The sequence below is a fragment of the Accipiter gentilis genome, chromosome 10 (assembly GCF_929443795.1).
Source record: "Accipiter gentilis chromosome 10, bAccGen1.1, whole genome shotgun sequence".
Taxonomy (NCBI): Eukaryota; Metazoa; Chordata; class Aves; order Accipitriformes; family Accipitridae; genus Astur; species Astur gentilis.
In genome coordinates, this window is record NC_064889.1 from 8155859 (window position 1) to 8170547 (window position 14689).

A 14689-nucleotide genomic window follows, 5' to 3' on the forward strand; every position below is an offset into this window, starting at 1 on the left:
AGTGTCTTAAGTCAAAAAAGACATTTCTGAGATTCTTCCACCACAGTTTAAGTACTTCCTAGAGAAACAGATATGCACTGACTCTATTTTTTTAAGGAACTGCGATTGTGAACTGCTTACCATGGTTATATTTCCTTCTAAAAAAACTCACGCCAACACTCTTCCATTTTTATCACTCAGTATACTGTATTAAAAACCTTGTGATGTCATATACACTAACCTAACCTCATTCTATTATTCTCCACATCTATACAAGTGACTAGAAAAACATTTACTGAAAGCCTCCTATTGGCCTTGGAAAAGTTTCACACAACTGCTAATCACAAGTCATGACCTTGATATTCTCTTTTGTAATGTGGTGTCAATTCACAATATCTTTTGGAACGTTACAGAAACGAACATTAAGGGATTAAGTGCTCTAAACAGCTAGAACAGTTTTCTTCCACTGTGTAATGGGGAGACAGTCTAAAGACTGTTGTACACTAGTGCAGAAAAACTGAATATAATCTACAGAGAGGAAAAAGACCAAAACACACAACAGTTTCACACAGGGAAGTACTATTCTTTAGTGTGATAAGCTTTACAGCCTGCTACTTAAATCAGACTCAATGAACATAATACATTAATAAGTACAGCCTGCTTCTGAAATTTTTATTTTATTTTTACCAGCAGGTGTGTATGCAACTGTCACTTTTGTATGTTCAGCTCAGATGCATGAACTGAGCTCATATGAGCATGTATCTGAAAATACTTTGCAAGCAGCTGTATAGTAGCTTAAAACAATATAAATGGTTATGCCTGCAATACTGTGAGATACAAATTTTCTTGTGGAAGTTGTTATAAGCTTATTTCCATTTTGATGCTCCAAGTTTGCAGCTCAACTGCTGGTAAAACTGCTCTTAATTACTGTTTAAGACAGGTTTTAAACACACATAGAAATCTGGAGTATTAGTTTTAACTTGCATCACTTCTGCCATGCTTTTACTGTAAAACTTATGAGTATAGGATTCAGACAACATGTCTGCTTTGAATCGTATCTAAATATGGAGGGCTTAAGTCTCCAATATTCTGGCTGCTACTGAAATTAATAAGAGTTAAAAGTACTAAGCAACCTACAAGAAAATGACTGTTAATTAGTAACTAGTATTCTAAACGCTGGATAATAATCATAGGGATAACCATGGATTCACACCAACCATGAAAGTCATCTGCAAATGTGCTGAATCAAAGCTCACAAATGCCACTTCAGAAGTATTTTTTTCCAAGGTCTACGTATCCAGTACTGGCCTCTCCATAGCCTCACTTTGTAGTATTCCCAAACGTATTAATCACCAAAAGCCTGGTATTAACTAATACTCTTTTTCTGTGCTGCAAGTTTCCTTCCTTGGAAACACGTTTAAATGCAGCAGCAAGTTTGACTTAAGATTCTCAAAAATAGTACTAAAACAGTAAAAAAAAGTATTCAAAACCCTCAGAAATATACATAATCATTCTTTCCTTATTTGTTACAAGTGTCCACTATTTATCATTACCTTCCATTACAGCAACATTGGGGAAGTTTACCTACAAGAAGCCACTGAGGGATGTGTCTCCTGAGAAAAAGGAGCTGCTTCTCTTAAGGAATTTATCAAGTTAAATTGCCTATTGGTATAGCACTCTTCACATAAAACTATGTAACAGTTCTCTCTACAAGAGGTAATGTGAAAATATATTAAAAAAAAAAACAAACCAAAACAAAGATACCTGATAAGTTGCAGAACTTGGTTATAACGTTCATATCTTGCTCATCAAAGAGTCTGGCATCATCTTCGTTTTCTAAGACTGCTCGCAGCACCACTAAAAAATTCTGGAGGTAATACGGGTGACCAGGAGAGCTGGGCACAGAGCTAACCTCATTTATTTTGTCTAAAATGTCCCCAATGGAATTTTGAAATTCTACCTTTTCCACAGTTTCTGACAAAGTATGGTTAAGCTCGTCCTTAAAGTCTTCGTGAACTTCCACAGGAAGTACCTGTACATCACCCTTGCTAAAGCAATTTTGTGTACCACAGTTCACGTCTGTCTTGGAAGAAGGAACAACCTGAGCATGAGGCTGAGTCTTGGCTTCCAAGCTATTGGTCAGCTCTGCTGAAGTATAAATGGCTAGATGTGTTTCAAATGTATCAGGACGAAGTATCACACCTTCAGACCTACTTGCTGTTTTGGTGCTCCTTGTACCAGGCGGTAACCTTCTGCCATTAATGTTATCAGCTGGTAATGACACCTGAACAATATCCACAAGGTCTTCTCCATTACATTTGTTTACTTGTTCTTGAAATTCCAGTTCCTTCTTTGAAAAATTCTGTTCCTGGAGCTCCCTCTGAGCAAGCTGATTTTCTTTCTGAGAACTATGCCCAGTATAAATCCCGTCATCACCATCCCATGCTGCAGCGCTTTTGCACGTATTGTGAACGGCTGGAGGTGAAGAGTCAATCTCTTTATACACGATCCGTTTTCCTCCCTGGATACAACGTCTTCTGGACAGTTTAGATGCTAAGCTTCCCAAAGAGACTATTTTAACTGTCTGAGCCTGTGGTTCATCGTTAACACTACAGACTGAACTATTATTGCTAAAGTAAGGACTAATCTGTTGTGCTGCACTCCCTTCTGTTTTCAGTAAGCTGCTTTTGGGTGGACTTGTTTCTAGATTTAAGAGGTTTTTTGAAAAATATGAGCTGGAATTATTGTTCAGACTTGCAGCTGGGGGACTCCAGTTCCTAAAAGAGTCGAGTGTTGAGTCAATGACACCAATCTCACCGTGTTTTCTCTGACATGTTTCATCCATGTGCTCATTTATTCCATGTCTTGGCACCATTTGCCCACACACGGGACACGTAATTTTGGCAGGGGGCACATTGTTAAAAAAGGAAACAATAGAGGAGGATGCTGAAGGTATAGATGGTGTTCCTTTACTTTCCACTTTTTTTACTGATCCTCTTTTTTTCTTATTTTTACTGAGTGACAAACTTATTCGGGATCTTTTAATTTCTGAAGACCTAGCTTCTGCCATTACAAAACTTGAAAGCATTTACGTGGCACAGGCAACCTCATTCAGGGCATATTTCCTTATTCTGTAATACTTAAAAAAGACTTTTCTTGGCTTTGCATTTTCCATCTGTAATCGCCTGACATGCCTTCAAGGAAAAAAAAAAAAAAAGAAAAGAAAAGAAGAAAAAAAAAAATGAATGAAAGATCTTCTAAGGTACCAGATGCAAGCAAGGTGAGCAGCGGAGAAGAAAAAAACCAAAACCCTTAAAGTGGAAAAGTCAAGCAATCCTTAACTGCTACTACGCAGCTGCCCCTTCGCCTTCTCACTCGGCGAACGATCAGGCACGGCACGATCGCCATGCCGAGCACCGCAGCCGCCTTCCCGGGAACCGTTCAAGAGGCGGGACGGCTGCTCCGCGCTTTCACTACCTAAATGCCATGTCCGCTCGCCCACGTAAATGAGAACTTGAGGTAAAATCCAACGTGAGGACAGCCAAGCCCTCCGATTTTCGCCATCACCCTGCTTGCTGTTTCTAGGCGTACGCGTTTTCGGTGCCACCCTCCCTCCCTCCCTCCCTCAGAGAGCGCACCCGAGCTGCGCGTCCCCGTACGGAGCGGAGGCGCGGGGCCCGGCCGGGGCCTGCGCTCTCCCGCCCCTTCTTCCGCTCCCGCCGCAGCCGCTCAGCGGCTACCCCTCCCCGCTCCGGGAGCCCGTCGACCGCCCGCCGCCGCCCCCCCCCCCCTCGCCGTGCCTGACTTTCCCCACGCACCGGCGCCGCAGCCGAGCGTCTCTCCGCCGCCGCCGCCGCCGCCGGCGGGAGGCGGGGTGCCAGGCGCTAAGGCCCCGCGCGCCAGCGGGGCCCGCCCCCACGGCAGGCAGCGGCCTGCCGCTCGCCCGCCGCCAGGCCAAGCGCAATGCATCGCCGATGGCGGCGCGCTAGGCCTGGCGAGCAGATTGCGGAGCCGCGCTCTAATAAAAGCGTACGAACACCTCGCCCCTCGTTACATTTCAGATTTCCCTTAACGACAAAGGGTGAAAACCGGTTGTGATCTTTCTTTAGGAAGGAAAACCAGACGGGCATCTGCTGAAACTTTCTCTCTCTTTTTTTTTTTTTTTTTTGGTTCAACCAAGAAAAGAGCAAATAGCAAAGTACTTCCACCTTGGGAAGTATCCCTTAACTTGAAAGATTGCTTACTCCCGAGTTACCGCAGGCTTAAAAGGCTTCTGTGTCCTCCCTGTCTGATAATCACAATTTTGAAAGGTAATTTCCAATTTATAGTGCCAGGATCCAGCTTAAGTTCTTCAATACATGCAGATGTATTGCCACAGCAGATACAAAAGCTGTGTGACTATAGCTTAAGTCATGCACAAATATCAAGTATTCTACACGGTTATGTACCCGCCCATGGCAAAAAGCCCTCTTTTTGGAATAAAAAGAGAAAAATCAAGAGTTCTATGGTAGAAAATAAGAGTAAAACCTGAAGGACAGGGTCTTTACAGCACCTTAGAAATTCACAGAACATTTTAAAGATCAACACAAATTTAGCATTCATGTAGAAACATTTTAATATATACAAGATGCAACATATATAAGAAGGTAGATTACAATTTCAGTTTATGAACAGAGAGTGTTTTCTGCTGCTTCTGTTTCTTCTTTAATTTGTTTGCGTCTTTGATTTGCATTTTTACTTGGTCTTGTAGTTGAGAAAAGAAGGCCTGAGATGATTTTAAGACCTTGTCTTTACCTTCATCCTGTCAACAGACAAAATATTCGTTATAACCAAGAAATGTACAAACAGCCCCATTACACTACTTACTAGTTACATATAATGGTATTTGACTTAAATAAATTATCAGATTTATTTTTTTTCAAAGGTTATTTTTCACTGCATTCTTATACCACTCCTGCTATCTAAAGAAACAAAAAGTACATTCCCTTTCGAATTAGCAATTAGTATGGTTGGTAAGAACAGGTATCAAGAATAGATCCTTGCACATCACGAGCTACAACAGAGTACCTACATTTTGGGTTCTGCTCTCCTTTTCAAAAGGTACACAAAAACATTTTAGAAGTAATCAAGTTATTTTTCTTACCAGTTTCTAATACCTCAAAAATTCAGAGATTTTTAAAAAGTTAATTTATAAGGCATCATAGGTGGCACACAAGTTTACTGGTTTATAGCATGCAAAACAAAATCAGTCTGATGAGATTATAGAGAAGGCTCCACAATAAGAAGTAGAAAGTTAAATAGGAATATTCTATTTTGAAATAGCTTGTTACTCAGAGCTTAGAAAGAACTAAATAGAAACCTCATCCTCAATTATACATGCAAGTAGTCCCATTTAATCAAGTGGAACGGTTCAAATGCAGGAAATAAGAGCGTAACTCTTAGTATTTGTGGGAACGCCACTTTGTGAACTTTGAAATAAATAAAAAGCAGTACCTAATGCAAACAATTTCTGCTTTGGGAATATACCTTGAGTAATTGTTATCATACAGTTTTTTCATGTTTTTCCATATCTAAAGATTAAGTTACTTACAAATTCAAATATCTTTCATACTCTGACTAAGCTTCTAAAGGTTCCAACAACCATTTAGCTATGATTTATTAATAATTAAAGGAATAACATCTATATAAATATGCATTATAAAACAAGGGGGTCACTGCAAAGTGCAACCAGAGCTGGTTTCTTTTAGGCCTCTATACTGAAATCATGCTGTCAGGATAATCAGCAAAATCAGGACTAAAAAGGCATTCAACGCTACTTTACATAAGACAGTTACGGATTAGAATAGTCCTTCCAAAACTGTAGTTCAAAAGAATGCAGCGGAAGGGGGTGAGGAGGAGGCGGGGGGGGGGGGGGAATTATGCATCTGACCTTTCCACGTCTTCTTCCTACCTCTTTCCTTCCAGCAGCTACATTTACGTTTTATATTTGCTCAGACATAAATAACGTATCAAGGTTTGGGTGCTAAGTAGATATACTACCTGTGTAGAAGAATTTTTGAGGGGATGGAGAAAGATTAGGAGGTGTAGTTGTGCCAAGAGGGACAGGAGGGAAACAAACCCTATACTTTGTAATTCTTTGTGACAAAGTTCCCTTTCCTCTCTCTACCTAAATATTATCTGTCCTTGGGATTTTAATATTCTTTAGCTGGGAAGCTCCAAGTTATACAAGACTACTTAAGAGAACCCTACCTTGAGCAAAGATGCTTTGCCTTCTTTTGTAAGCCTTTTTAATTTTGCAGCAGCAGCTTTTTTGCTAAGTTTTGTGCCTTGTTCTGGTTTCATCTTTTCAAGAAGCTTTTGACGTTTCTCCTTTTCTCTTTGCTTCATACGTTTACGAAGCTTTTTCTTTCTTCGGTCTCGTTTTTTGTCTGTGGGAGTCTTTTCTGCATCTGCTTTTACATCACCAGCTTTGTTCTTTTCCTAAAGAGAACAAGATCCCTAAATCCATAAGCGTGCAAAAGAAAAGACTCATTTCACAGTACTCAAATCTGTCTTAGCATTTCCATTATTTCAAGTGTTTAGCCAGCTCAGGGTGATGCCGCATTAAGACAAAGGCCAAAAACTGGCAAAAGCCGAGAAGTTAAATTTGTACCATTGAATACATGCCAACTGCTCTTCCCTATTGTCATTTAGCTTTCCCCTTCCAAATACCCATATATATGTTGGGAAAATAATTACCATCACAAAATAGTCAAGAACAAAAGTGAAGCATAATATTATGACCTAGTGTAGCCAAATAAAATTAACTCTTTCCCCTCATTCCAGTTATATTTAAAAAAAAAAAAAAAAAAAAAAGGCACACCCACTCACTCACTCCTGGCCAAACCTCCAACAACAACCAATACCAAAATACTAGGCAAGAAGGTCCACAAGGTGAGGAACACAGGGTGGGAGGGGGCAGAATTCTCCCATTCATCTGGCAGCCAGTACACCCTTCTATCAACAATACAGATCCTCTCCAGATCCTTACGTGATTTTTATTTATATTTACCTTGATTTCCTCTGGTGCTAACAGAGCAGCATCACTAACAGCAACAGGTGCTACTTCTTCCATACTTATTGCTGGAAGGTTCGAAACTATTTTAACTTCTGGCACAGGCTAGAAATAAGGAAACATATTCAGGACTGAGCACACCATCTCACAGCAGCTTCTAACTGAAGATACCAAGTATTTGGTTTTGTTTAGAGGCAATTCTAGTGTGTTTAATATGAAATAAGAACAAGCTCAGTAATACTCAGTGTTTAGTTTACTTTCCATTTCCCAAATATATTTTAAATATCCAGTTTCGAAGTGGGGGGGGGACGGACAACACAACTTTATGAAACTTATGTACTTACTGGTTTGGGTGTGAAGTGGAAGTTACAAAGCGCATCCAGCTTCAGGAAGAGTGAATCCATCATTTCTTGAATTTCTTTGTGTTCAGGATTTTCTTCCTCTTCAGTCTTTTGCTGCATTAGTAACGCAATGTTACTGCAACACCATTCATAAAGCTATTTCACTTTAGCAAGACTGATAACACCGCAATATACAATTCAGAGCCATTTCACTGGTGAACACTTAGAGAAAGATTGAAGTACTTCCACCAAGCTGAAAGCAGTTAGCAGCGTACAAATGAACATACAAGACTATGTGGTGTAAACTTCGAGCCAAAAGGAAAGGCATTGCTTACGTTACCTGGTGAAGTTTCATGTATTCTTGCTCATAGATTTCAGCGAGACTCAGCTTACTCTTTTCATGATCCAAAGTGATACGTTTCTTGTATTCAAAAGCCTCCTCTTTTGGTTTTTCTTTCGGTACTACATCATCCCATGCCTGAGAAAGTCATAAATTAATGACCAAATGCAACTACATTCAAGTATCAGGTGCTACAGCTTATTTGGAACATCTTTTCATATTACTTATCTGACACATTAACTATTTAATGAGTTCCTGGGAAGCCATGTGCATAAAGTTTCACAATTTCATTTGAAAAAAAAGTAATAAAAGACTTATAGCTCTGGCTTGTGTGCTTATTTTTAGTGGATCAGGGCAAAAACTGTATAACAAATTTTCTTAAGTACTTAAATACTCTCCCCTATATGTACCAATTTTTTTTTATTCAACTAACAATAAGCCTCAACAAGATATGGGATACAAATCTTCTACCAGTGGCTTTTAAGAAAAATGCAGTAAACAACTGAGTTTTGGTTAGTATTCAGAATGCTCAGAGAACTACAGTTACAATAACAGACAAAATTTACGGACCGGCATTATATTTCAAATAAACTCCTTACAGTTTTATCTGCAAACACTCATTTTTTTTGAAATGCACCAAAACCTAGCATATAACAGGCATGCAAAAACCAGAGCTCCTTAGAAATCTAAAGACACATTTATCAAGGCAAAAGAATAAAACAACCAGTTGCAGAAATTAAGATAACTCTAAACCTAACATTTTTAGGAACTTCAGACTCACTCTTGGAATACACCCTGTGAATCAAGTCTATGAACAAAACAGGGAGAAACAAGTAAGATATTATTAACCTCATCCAATATTCTCTGTTTAATGATATCTTCAAGCTGAAAAGTAGTTTCTTCCGTGATCACAGGTGCTGAGAGGAGAAAGAGAAGAGTTTTACGATTAATATTTCTTCAGCAAGAAATACTTTTTGTTCTTTGAAGAATAAAAAACAGAAAAAGAAATAAAGCTTTCACAAAAATGTAGTAATTGAAGTAAGTGAATGTTTTCCTCTATCTTGAAGAGACTGATCATATTATGTAAGTCTTGTAAATTACTAAATCTGCCACTGAATTAATAAACTTGCAGTTAAGTTAAAACTGAACAAAACCACTATAGTTTCCTGCAGTTTCCACCATGAAAATGCACAACCTCAAAAACACACCAAGAAGTTTAACTTAGTGTTTTGTTACCTTGCTCCTAAGTCACAGGTGTTTTCAGCAAGGCCAAAGGGAAGAAAACCCAACATGGTATGCAACACACTTTCAGGAAAGCCCTCTCACTACTTACCCATTCGGACTGCATGGTCAAAAAGTACCGTTTCCTCCAAAAGACTGTTTTCAGGGCGTTTTTGTCCAGTCACTTCTCCTTTAAGCTGCCAAGGTTTCTCCTCCAACAACTCTTCTTCTAAACTTTTTATTTTTTTGCTCATCTGAAAAACACAATTTCTTAAGAAGTCTAAAACACAGAGCTCACAAGTAAACTCAAGGGAAAAAATTAGTAGTTATTTCAGGTACTTCTAACTCCTCCTCACATGAAGATGAGGGAATATATGATTGCATATGTATCTGATATAGATAAACCACTTTTTTTTTTTTCTAATTCGTAAACAGCCTTTTCATATTTGCCAGACTCTGAACAAATTACACAATCATAAAAACAAAACAAAACAAATTGGCCACTTTTTCAAAGTATTAGCAAAATAATAATAAAAAAATACAATTACCTTTTCCTGCCTCTTCTCAAAAGATGACTTTATTTCACTGGGATCAATGCCCTTCTCTAACTGCACATCAGTAACATCTTCTGTTTCGCTGTCATCTGGCAAACTAAAAGTAACTTTTTTAGAGGCTTCTTTACTTCTCGTATTCTCCACCATCATTTCATTCATATCCTCAATCCTGTAACATTAAAATTAATATAAGATAAAGGTTGAAAAGCCTCTATAAATTTTACATGAAGATATTTCAGCCACTAGGTATTTACCTGTTACAAGTAACCCACAATTAAGAAATACAACAGGCTTTCACCAAAACCTAAAGGCAGGGGACACTAGGGAAACTTCCATATACTAAAAATAACTTTCAAAAACTGAAGTTACAGCTATTAAATGATTTATTCAAATAAATATCAAAAGATATGACAATAAACTACTTTTTAAATAAGGTGAGAATACAAACCATGGACACACAACAGATAACACAGAATGGCAAACCATGACCAAAGTGAGCCTGGAATTCACACTTTATTTTCTACTTCACTTTGGTGTAAAATTACAAGGACATTTTAACTGCAAATAATGCATATACTTACTCAGACATGCTTTCTTCATTCTGCTCTTCAATAGCACTGTCTGCTTCCTCTTCCTGATCATCTTCAACACCATTAGCTACTAAATCATCATTGTCATCAACCGGATCAAAGAAATCTCTGTATGTCAAGTCTCTAGAACTTTTAACTGGCTAAGAAGGAGAGAGGAAAAAAGAAAACCCAAACAAAAAAAAAAAAACATAACAAAGCAAAACCGTTAAGGCTGGCAGAAGTCTAAGAGTATCCTGTCTTTTAAAGTTTTTAGCACCTGGGAAACAGCACTACTTGTGTAACAGTAATTCAGCTTAATGAAGCATTCCCCTATGATAGGGCATCTTAGTAAAACTAACCTCTTTTACAAGTATTTTAAATATTCTACTACTTAATTAACTTCCAATTTCACCACATACAGAAGTGAAAGAGCAGTAGATTTTGCCAACTACTTGTTGGAACGCATACATGTTCCCTTTTACCCTGGGCATAGTTCTTACTTGCTAGTAAGAATCTCTGGTAACATTAAATAATAAAATATTTTTTTCTGAAACAAGTACTCAGCAACTTAAGTTAAATGGGAGTTACAAAGCATGTCTCTGGAAAAAGAAGTTGCCAAAAGCCCTTTGCTCTGCATCAGTCAGCTTAGGGACCTCCAATTACTAGATGTCAATACTGAGTGACCCATTTTTTTCATTTGGTGGGTCACCTATTCTGCAATTCTGCAAGGTCACTTATTTCTTGTGACATACTATCTCTTCCTTTATGCATGCAAAAACCCAAGACCCATCTAAAGAGAGACTGGAACAGCTTCAGAAGTAATCATTAGTCATCTAATCAAATTTAACTTGGTAGTTTCTACTCAGAGTTCAACAATTTATAGTTACCCTAACTAATATCAGATCTTGATTTAAAGGAAAAGAGAGATCAGAAAATTAATTTACTGATATACTTACTTTGACTTTAGCTTCTTCAGACTCTTCCTCCTCATCATCCGAGATGATGTCTTCAAAATAATCAATATCTTCTTCCTCCTCCCTGTTTTCCTTCTCTGCATGTTCTAAAAAAGCTTCCATCTCAGACAGCTTGAAAAACTTGTCATCCACTATAGATTTTTTTCCCATTTTTTTCAGTGTGGTTTCCTTGGTTGTTTTAGTTTGTTGCTCCAGTGCTTCAATATCAAAGTCAATATCAGAATCCTCATCACTGTATTTCTGCATTATGCTTTCTCTGAGTTTACTTTGCTTTTCTTTAGCTTTAGTTTTATCTTGTGTATAAATATTCTTCTGTTCAGCTTCTGCTTCCACTATGCTGTCTTCCAATTCCTGGTCACTGCTGGCCTCTGCATCAGAGCCATCCTCTTCCTGGTCTGAGAGAAGGCAAAGATCTTCATCCTTGGCATCCCTGGCAATGGATTTCTTGAAAAAATCAAGAACTGCATTGTTCTGGAGCTCTAGTTGTTGCCAAATCTGTTCTTCATCAAAATTTTCTATCACCAGCTCTTTTAAAGGACCTCCCCGAACTATATTGCTTCCCAGAGCTTTATTCAAATCGTAGAGAATCTTTGTTAATGCTCTGAAGTCAGTTGCCAGTCCGTCTTGCACACTAAGAGTAGAAAAAAATTAAGAGCTTTAAAAAGCACAACAGTTAATGTTAATTTTTTATTTTCTATTTTGCAGAATTCACTAGCTTTCATTCATTTTACACCTCCTGTTTAGGTTATTCACATGGTCACCCTGCGTCCCTTTTTACATGTGCTTAGGTATTTTGATGCTACAGAGTAGCACCTTTCAGCAACTACAGCTGTTGCTTAACTTTCTGCACATCTCTTGGGAGTAATGCTACTAAACATTCCCAGAACTAAAAACGTTGTAATCGTGAAGTGTCTCGGCTTCATTACACTTAACGTATGAGGCAGCAGCCGGACAGAACATTCCGCCCTTCTATAGTTGCATCTTAGTATATCTTGATCGTATTTAAGCACTCCAGACGTTTAAGAGAAGTATATAGCATAGCACCAGACAGCTCAAACATCCAAAAGATACAGACCCTTGATTTTAAAAGGGTGCCTTCCTCCACTGCCTTACTCCTCAGCTTTTCTATTTGGGTAGTCTCCTCCACTTTTTTCTCTAGAGCTACCAACGCTTCAAGGTTGCTGGTAGAAACGGAAACCTCCGTTTCCTAATTCCCGAACGCTGAAGAAAGGCCTAGGACACTGCAGCAGCCGCGGCAGAAGCCCCAGCCAGGTCCGGACGCTGTTAACAGCGCGTTTCAGGGGATCTCTGCGGAACCGCGGGGAGCTGAGGGGCGCCGGCCGGCTGCCACGAGCCCTCCCCTCCCAGAGCACTGAGGCCCGCACCAACTGCGCAGCGCTACGTGCGCGCACCCGCACCCGGTGTCCGGCATCGGGGAGGGGGTGGGGGGGCTCTCGGTAAGCCCGCAGTACCTGAGGAAGCGCTCCGGGCGCGCCGCGGCGGCGCCCGCCACCCTGAGGCACGTCTCCAGCCCCTTGACCGCCGCCATCTTCCCCCTTCCGCTCCCGCGGCGCGTGGAGCAGCCTGGCACCGCCCCCCCGAGGCGGCCGGCTGAGCGGTCCGGACGACTCCCGCGGCCGGCGCCGAGGTTCCGCACACAGGAGTTCCGGCCCGGCCGGGCCCGCCTCGCCTCCCAAGCCAAAAGCAAGTTCTGCTTCCCAGCGCCTGCTTTTGTCACCGAACCGCCTCGCTTCTTCGCCTTTAGGTGGGCCTGCTCGCGCTCGCACCGAGCCGGAAGCAGGGCATTGCAGAGTCATCTGCTGATGGCTGCTGCTTCCGCCCCTTGGAAGAGCGTGGTAGTGCTCTAGATGGGGACGTTCATCAGCGCTGAAAAACCTGCTCTAAATATAGTAAAGCTACAGTCATCTTACTTCGCAGTTTTGCCTCTCTGACCTAGAAACAAGGGCTGTTTTGGAACCACACATTTCCAGCTGTGAGCAAAATGCCCAACGTTATCTGGCGTCTCCAAGCTCCCAGCTAACTAGGCACGCCATTAGCTAGCGCTGCACAGTATTCTTCAACTGTTTTGTTGCTTTACATCACATAGTTTCCTTAAAGTTTATAAAATAAAGTCAAAATAAGCACTACACTCACGGACCCTGGTGAAGAAGCTGCTGCGCTTGGGGGAGACGATCTATTCCTCCTCCATGCTGCAAAATGTGCTTTGCAGGGGCTGCCCCCTCGGGCTGCATTCACCCTGCCTGCTGCCGTTCCCCGCCATCCGCGGCCGTTCAGCACCTGGATCCAAAACTGTGACCAACCTTCTAACTCTGTTCTTGCTATTGCCTCTGCTGCTCCTCTGCTGCTTTCATGTTTCCTTTCAACCAAGAAAAGAAGTCTTTCCAGTGCACAGAAAACAAAGCCCCGCTAGGCAACTTCTGTGTGTCCTCTCACTGTCACTTTGCACCCTCAAATAACCACTGTGTGGAGAAGGGCCCAGCCAGCAAGGGCACGAGTATGGCCTGCACCTGTCCTCTGAACATCATAAACACATCTGACGCTTTACAACCTGGGTTAGGAGCTGAAAGTGTCATACTTTTTCTCCTTCTGGAGAAAAGGGAGGTTGAGGGGACACCTTATCACTCTCTACAGCTACCTGAAGGAGGGCTGTAGTGACGTGGGCGCTGGTCTCTTCTGTCAGGTGGCTGGTGACAGGACGAGAGGAAACGGCCTCAAGTTGCGAAGGGAGGTTTAGGTTGGACATTAGGAAAAATTTCTTTACAAAGAGGGTTGCCAGACATTGGAATAAGCTGCCCAGGGAAGCGGTTGAGTCACCATCCCTGGAGGTACTCAAAAAGAGCGTAGACAAGGCACTTCAGGACATGGTTTAGTGGGCACAGATGATGGTTGGACTCGATGATCTTGAAGGTCTTTTCCAACCTAAATGATTCTATGATTCTATATATTGGGACTTCTAAACACCCATTTTGAGCACTGGTTTTGACCTGCGCTTTTAGTTATTCAGCTAGTATCCGATTTGAAATGGCACGAGCTGTTTATATATTTAGGATGTGTCCCAGCAACTTGCCATGTCCCATGCCCCTGACACAACACGAACGCAGCACCAGAAGACAGCCTGCTCATTGTCACAATTTTTTAGTCAGAAAACTTTCTCTCTCTACAGATGTCCCTTGCTATAGCTGGCCCCTTTTGCACTTGCTTTTTCCAGATAAATGCAGTGCCCAGAGCTGCCCCCGCAGAGGCGAGCAGCATGCACCGGCACGGCTGAGGCGCGCCGCACAGCCGCCTCCCCGCAGTCAGCCGCAGGCTTCAGCTGCACGGCGGCCGTCCCGGTGCCAGCGGCCGTAGCGCCCGCCCCTGCCCGGGGGAGCTCCATCCTTCTGGGAAAGGCACCGGGCAGCTGCGCCCGCCCGCCCCAGCGAGGGCTCACGAGCCCCTCGGCGTGACACAGCCATTGCCGCTGCCTCGTACCGAGACGCTCCGCTGGCGCCGGTCCCGCAAACACAGCCCCGCGCTGTCACCGCGCCGAAGGGCTCCCGGCCCGGGCGCGCCTTCAGCCCCGGGCGGACGGGGGACGGCTCGGCCCCGCCAGGGCCGGGACCGGGGCCGGGGCCGGGGCCGGCGGCGGCGGCCGCT

The 14689-nt window shown here is 41.9% G+C and overlaps 2 protein-coding genes across 5 annotated transcripts in view; both read right to left on the reverse strand.

Moving 5' to 3' along the window:
• The window catches only part of FAN1 (FANCD2 and FANCI associated nuclease 1), a 47511-nt gene extending 43649 nt beyond the window's left edge, over positions 1-3862 (reverse strand). For 2 of the 4 annotated variants that reach the window (XM_049813313.1, XM_049813312.1), the window contains exons 1-2: positions 3457-3564; positions 1744-3173 (exon numbers count right to left, since the gene is read on the reverse strand). In XM_049813313.1, coding sequence (XP_049669270.1) covers positions 1744-3067 — 1324 coding nt within the window. In that variant the 5' untranslated portion in view covers positions 3068-3173; positions 3457-3564. Of the gene's footprint in view, positions 1-1743; positions 3174-3456; positions 3565-3797 lie in introns of those variants that run through there. The other 2 variants (XM_049813311.1, XM_049813310.1) reach the window with 2 other exon arrangements.
• Positions 3863-4569: 707 nt separating this feature from the next.
• MPHOSPH10 (M-phase phosphoprotein 10) lies at positions 4570-12819 on the reverse strand. The gene is made up of 11 exons (XM_049813335.1): positions 12505-12819; positions 11015-11663; positions 10071-10219; positions 9484-9658; positions 9048-9189; positions 8564-8631; positions 7715-7852; positions 7378-7488; positions 7031-7138; positions 6229-6459; positions 4570-4780 (listed from the first exon to the last, which is right to left on the reverse strand). Exons 1-11 carry the CDS (start codon positions 12579-12581, stop codon positions 4631-4633), a joined length of 1998 nt encoding a protein of 665 aa, XP_049669292.1. The 5' UTR covers positions 12582-12819; the 3' UTR covers positions 4570-4630.
• Positions 12820-14689: the final 1870 nt, after the last annotated feature.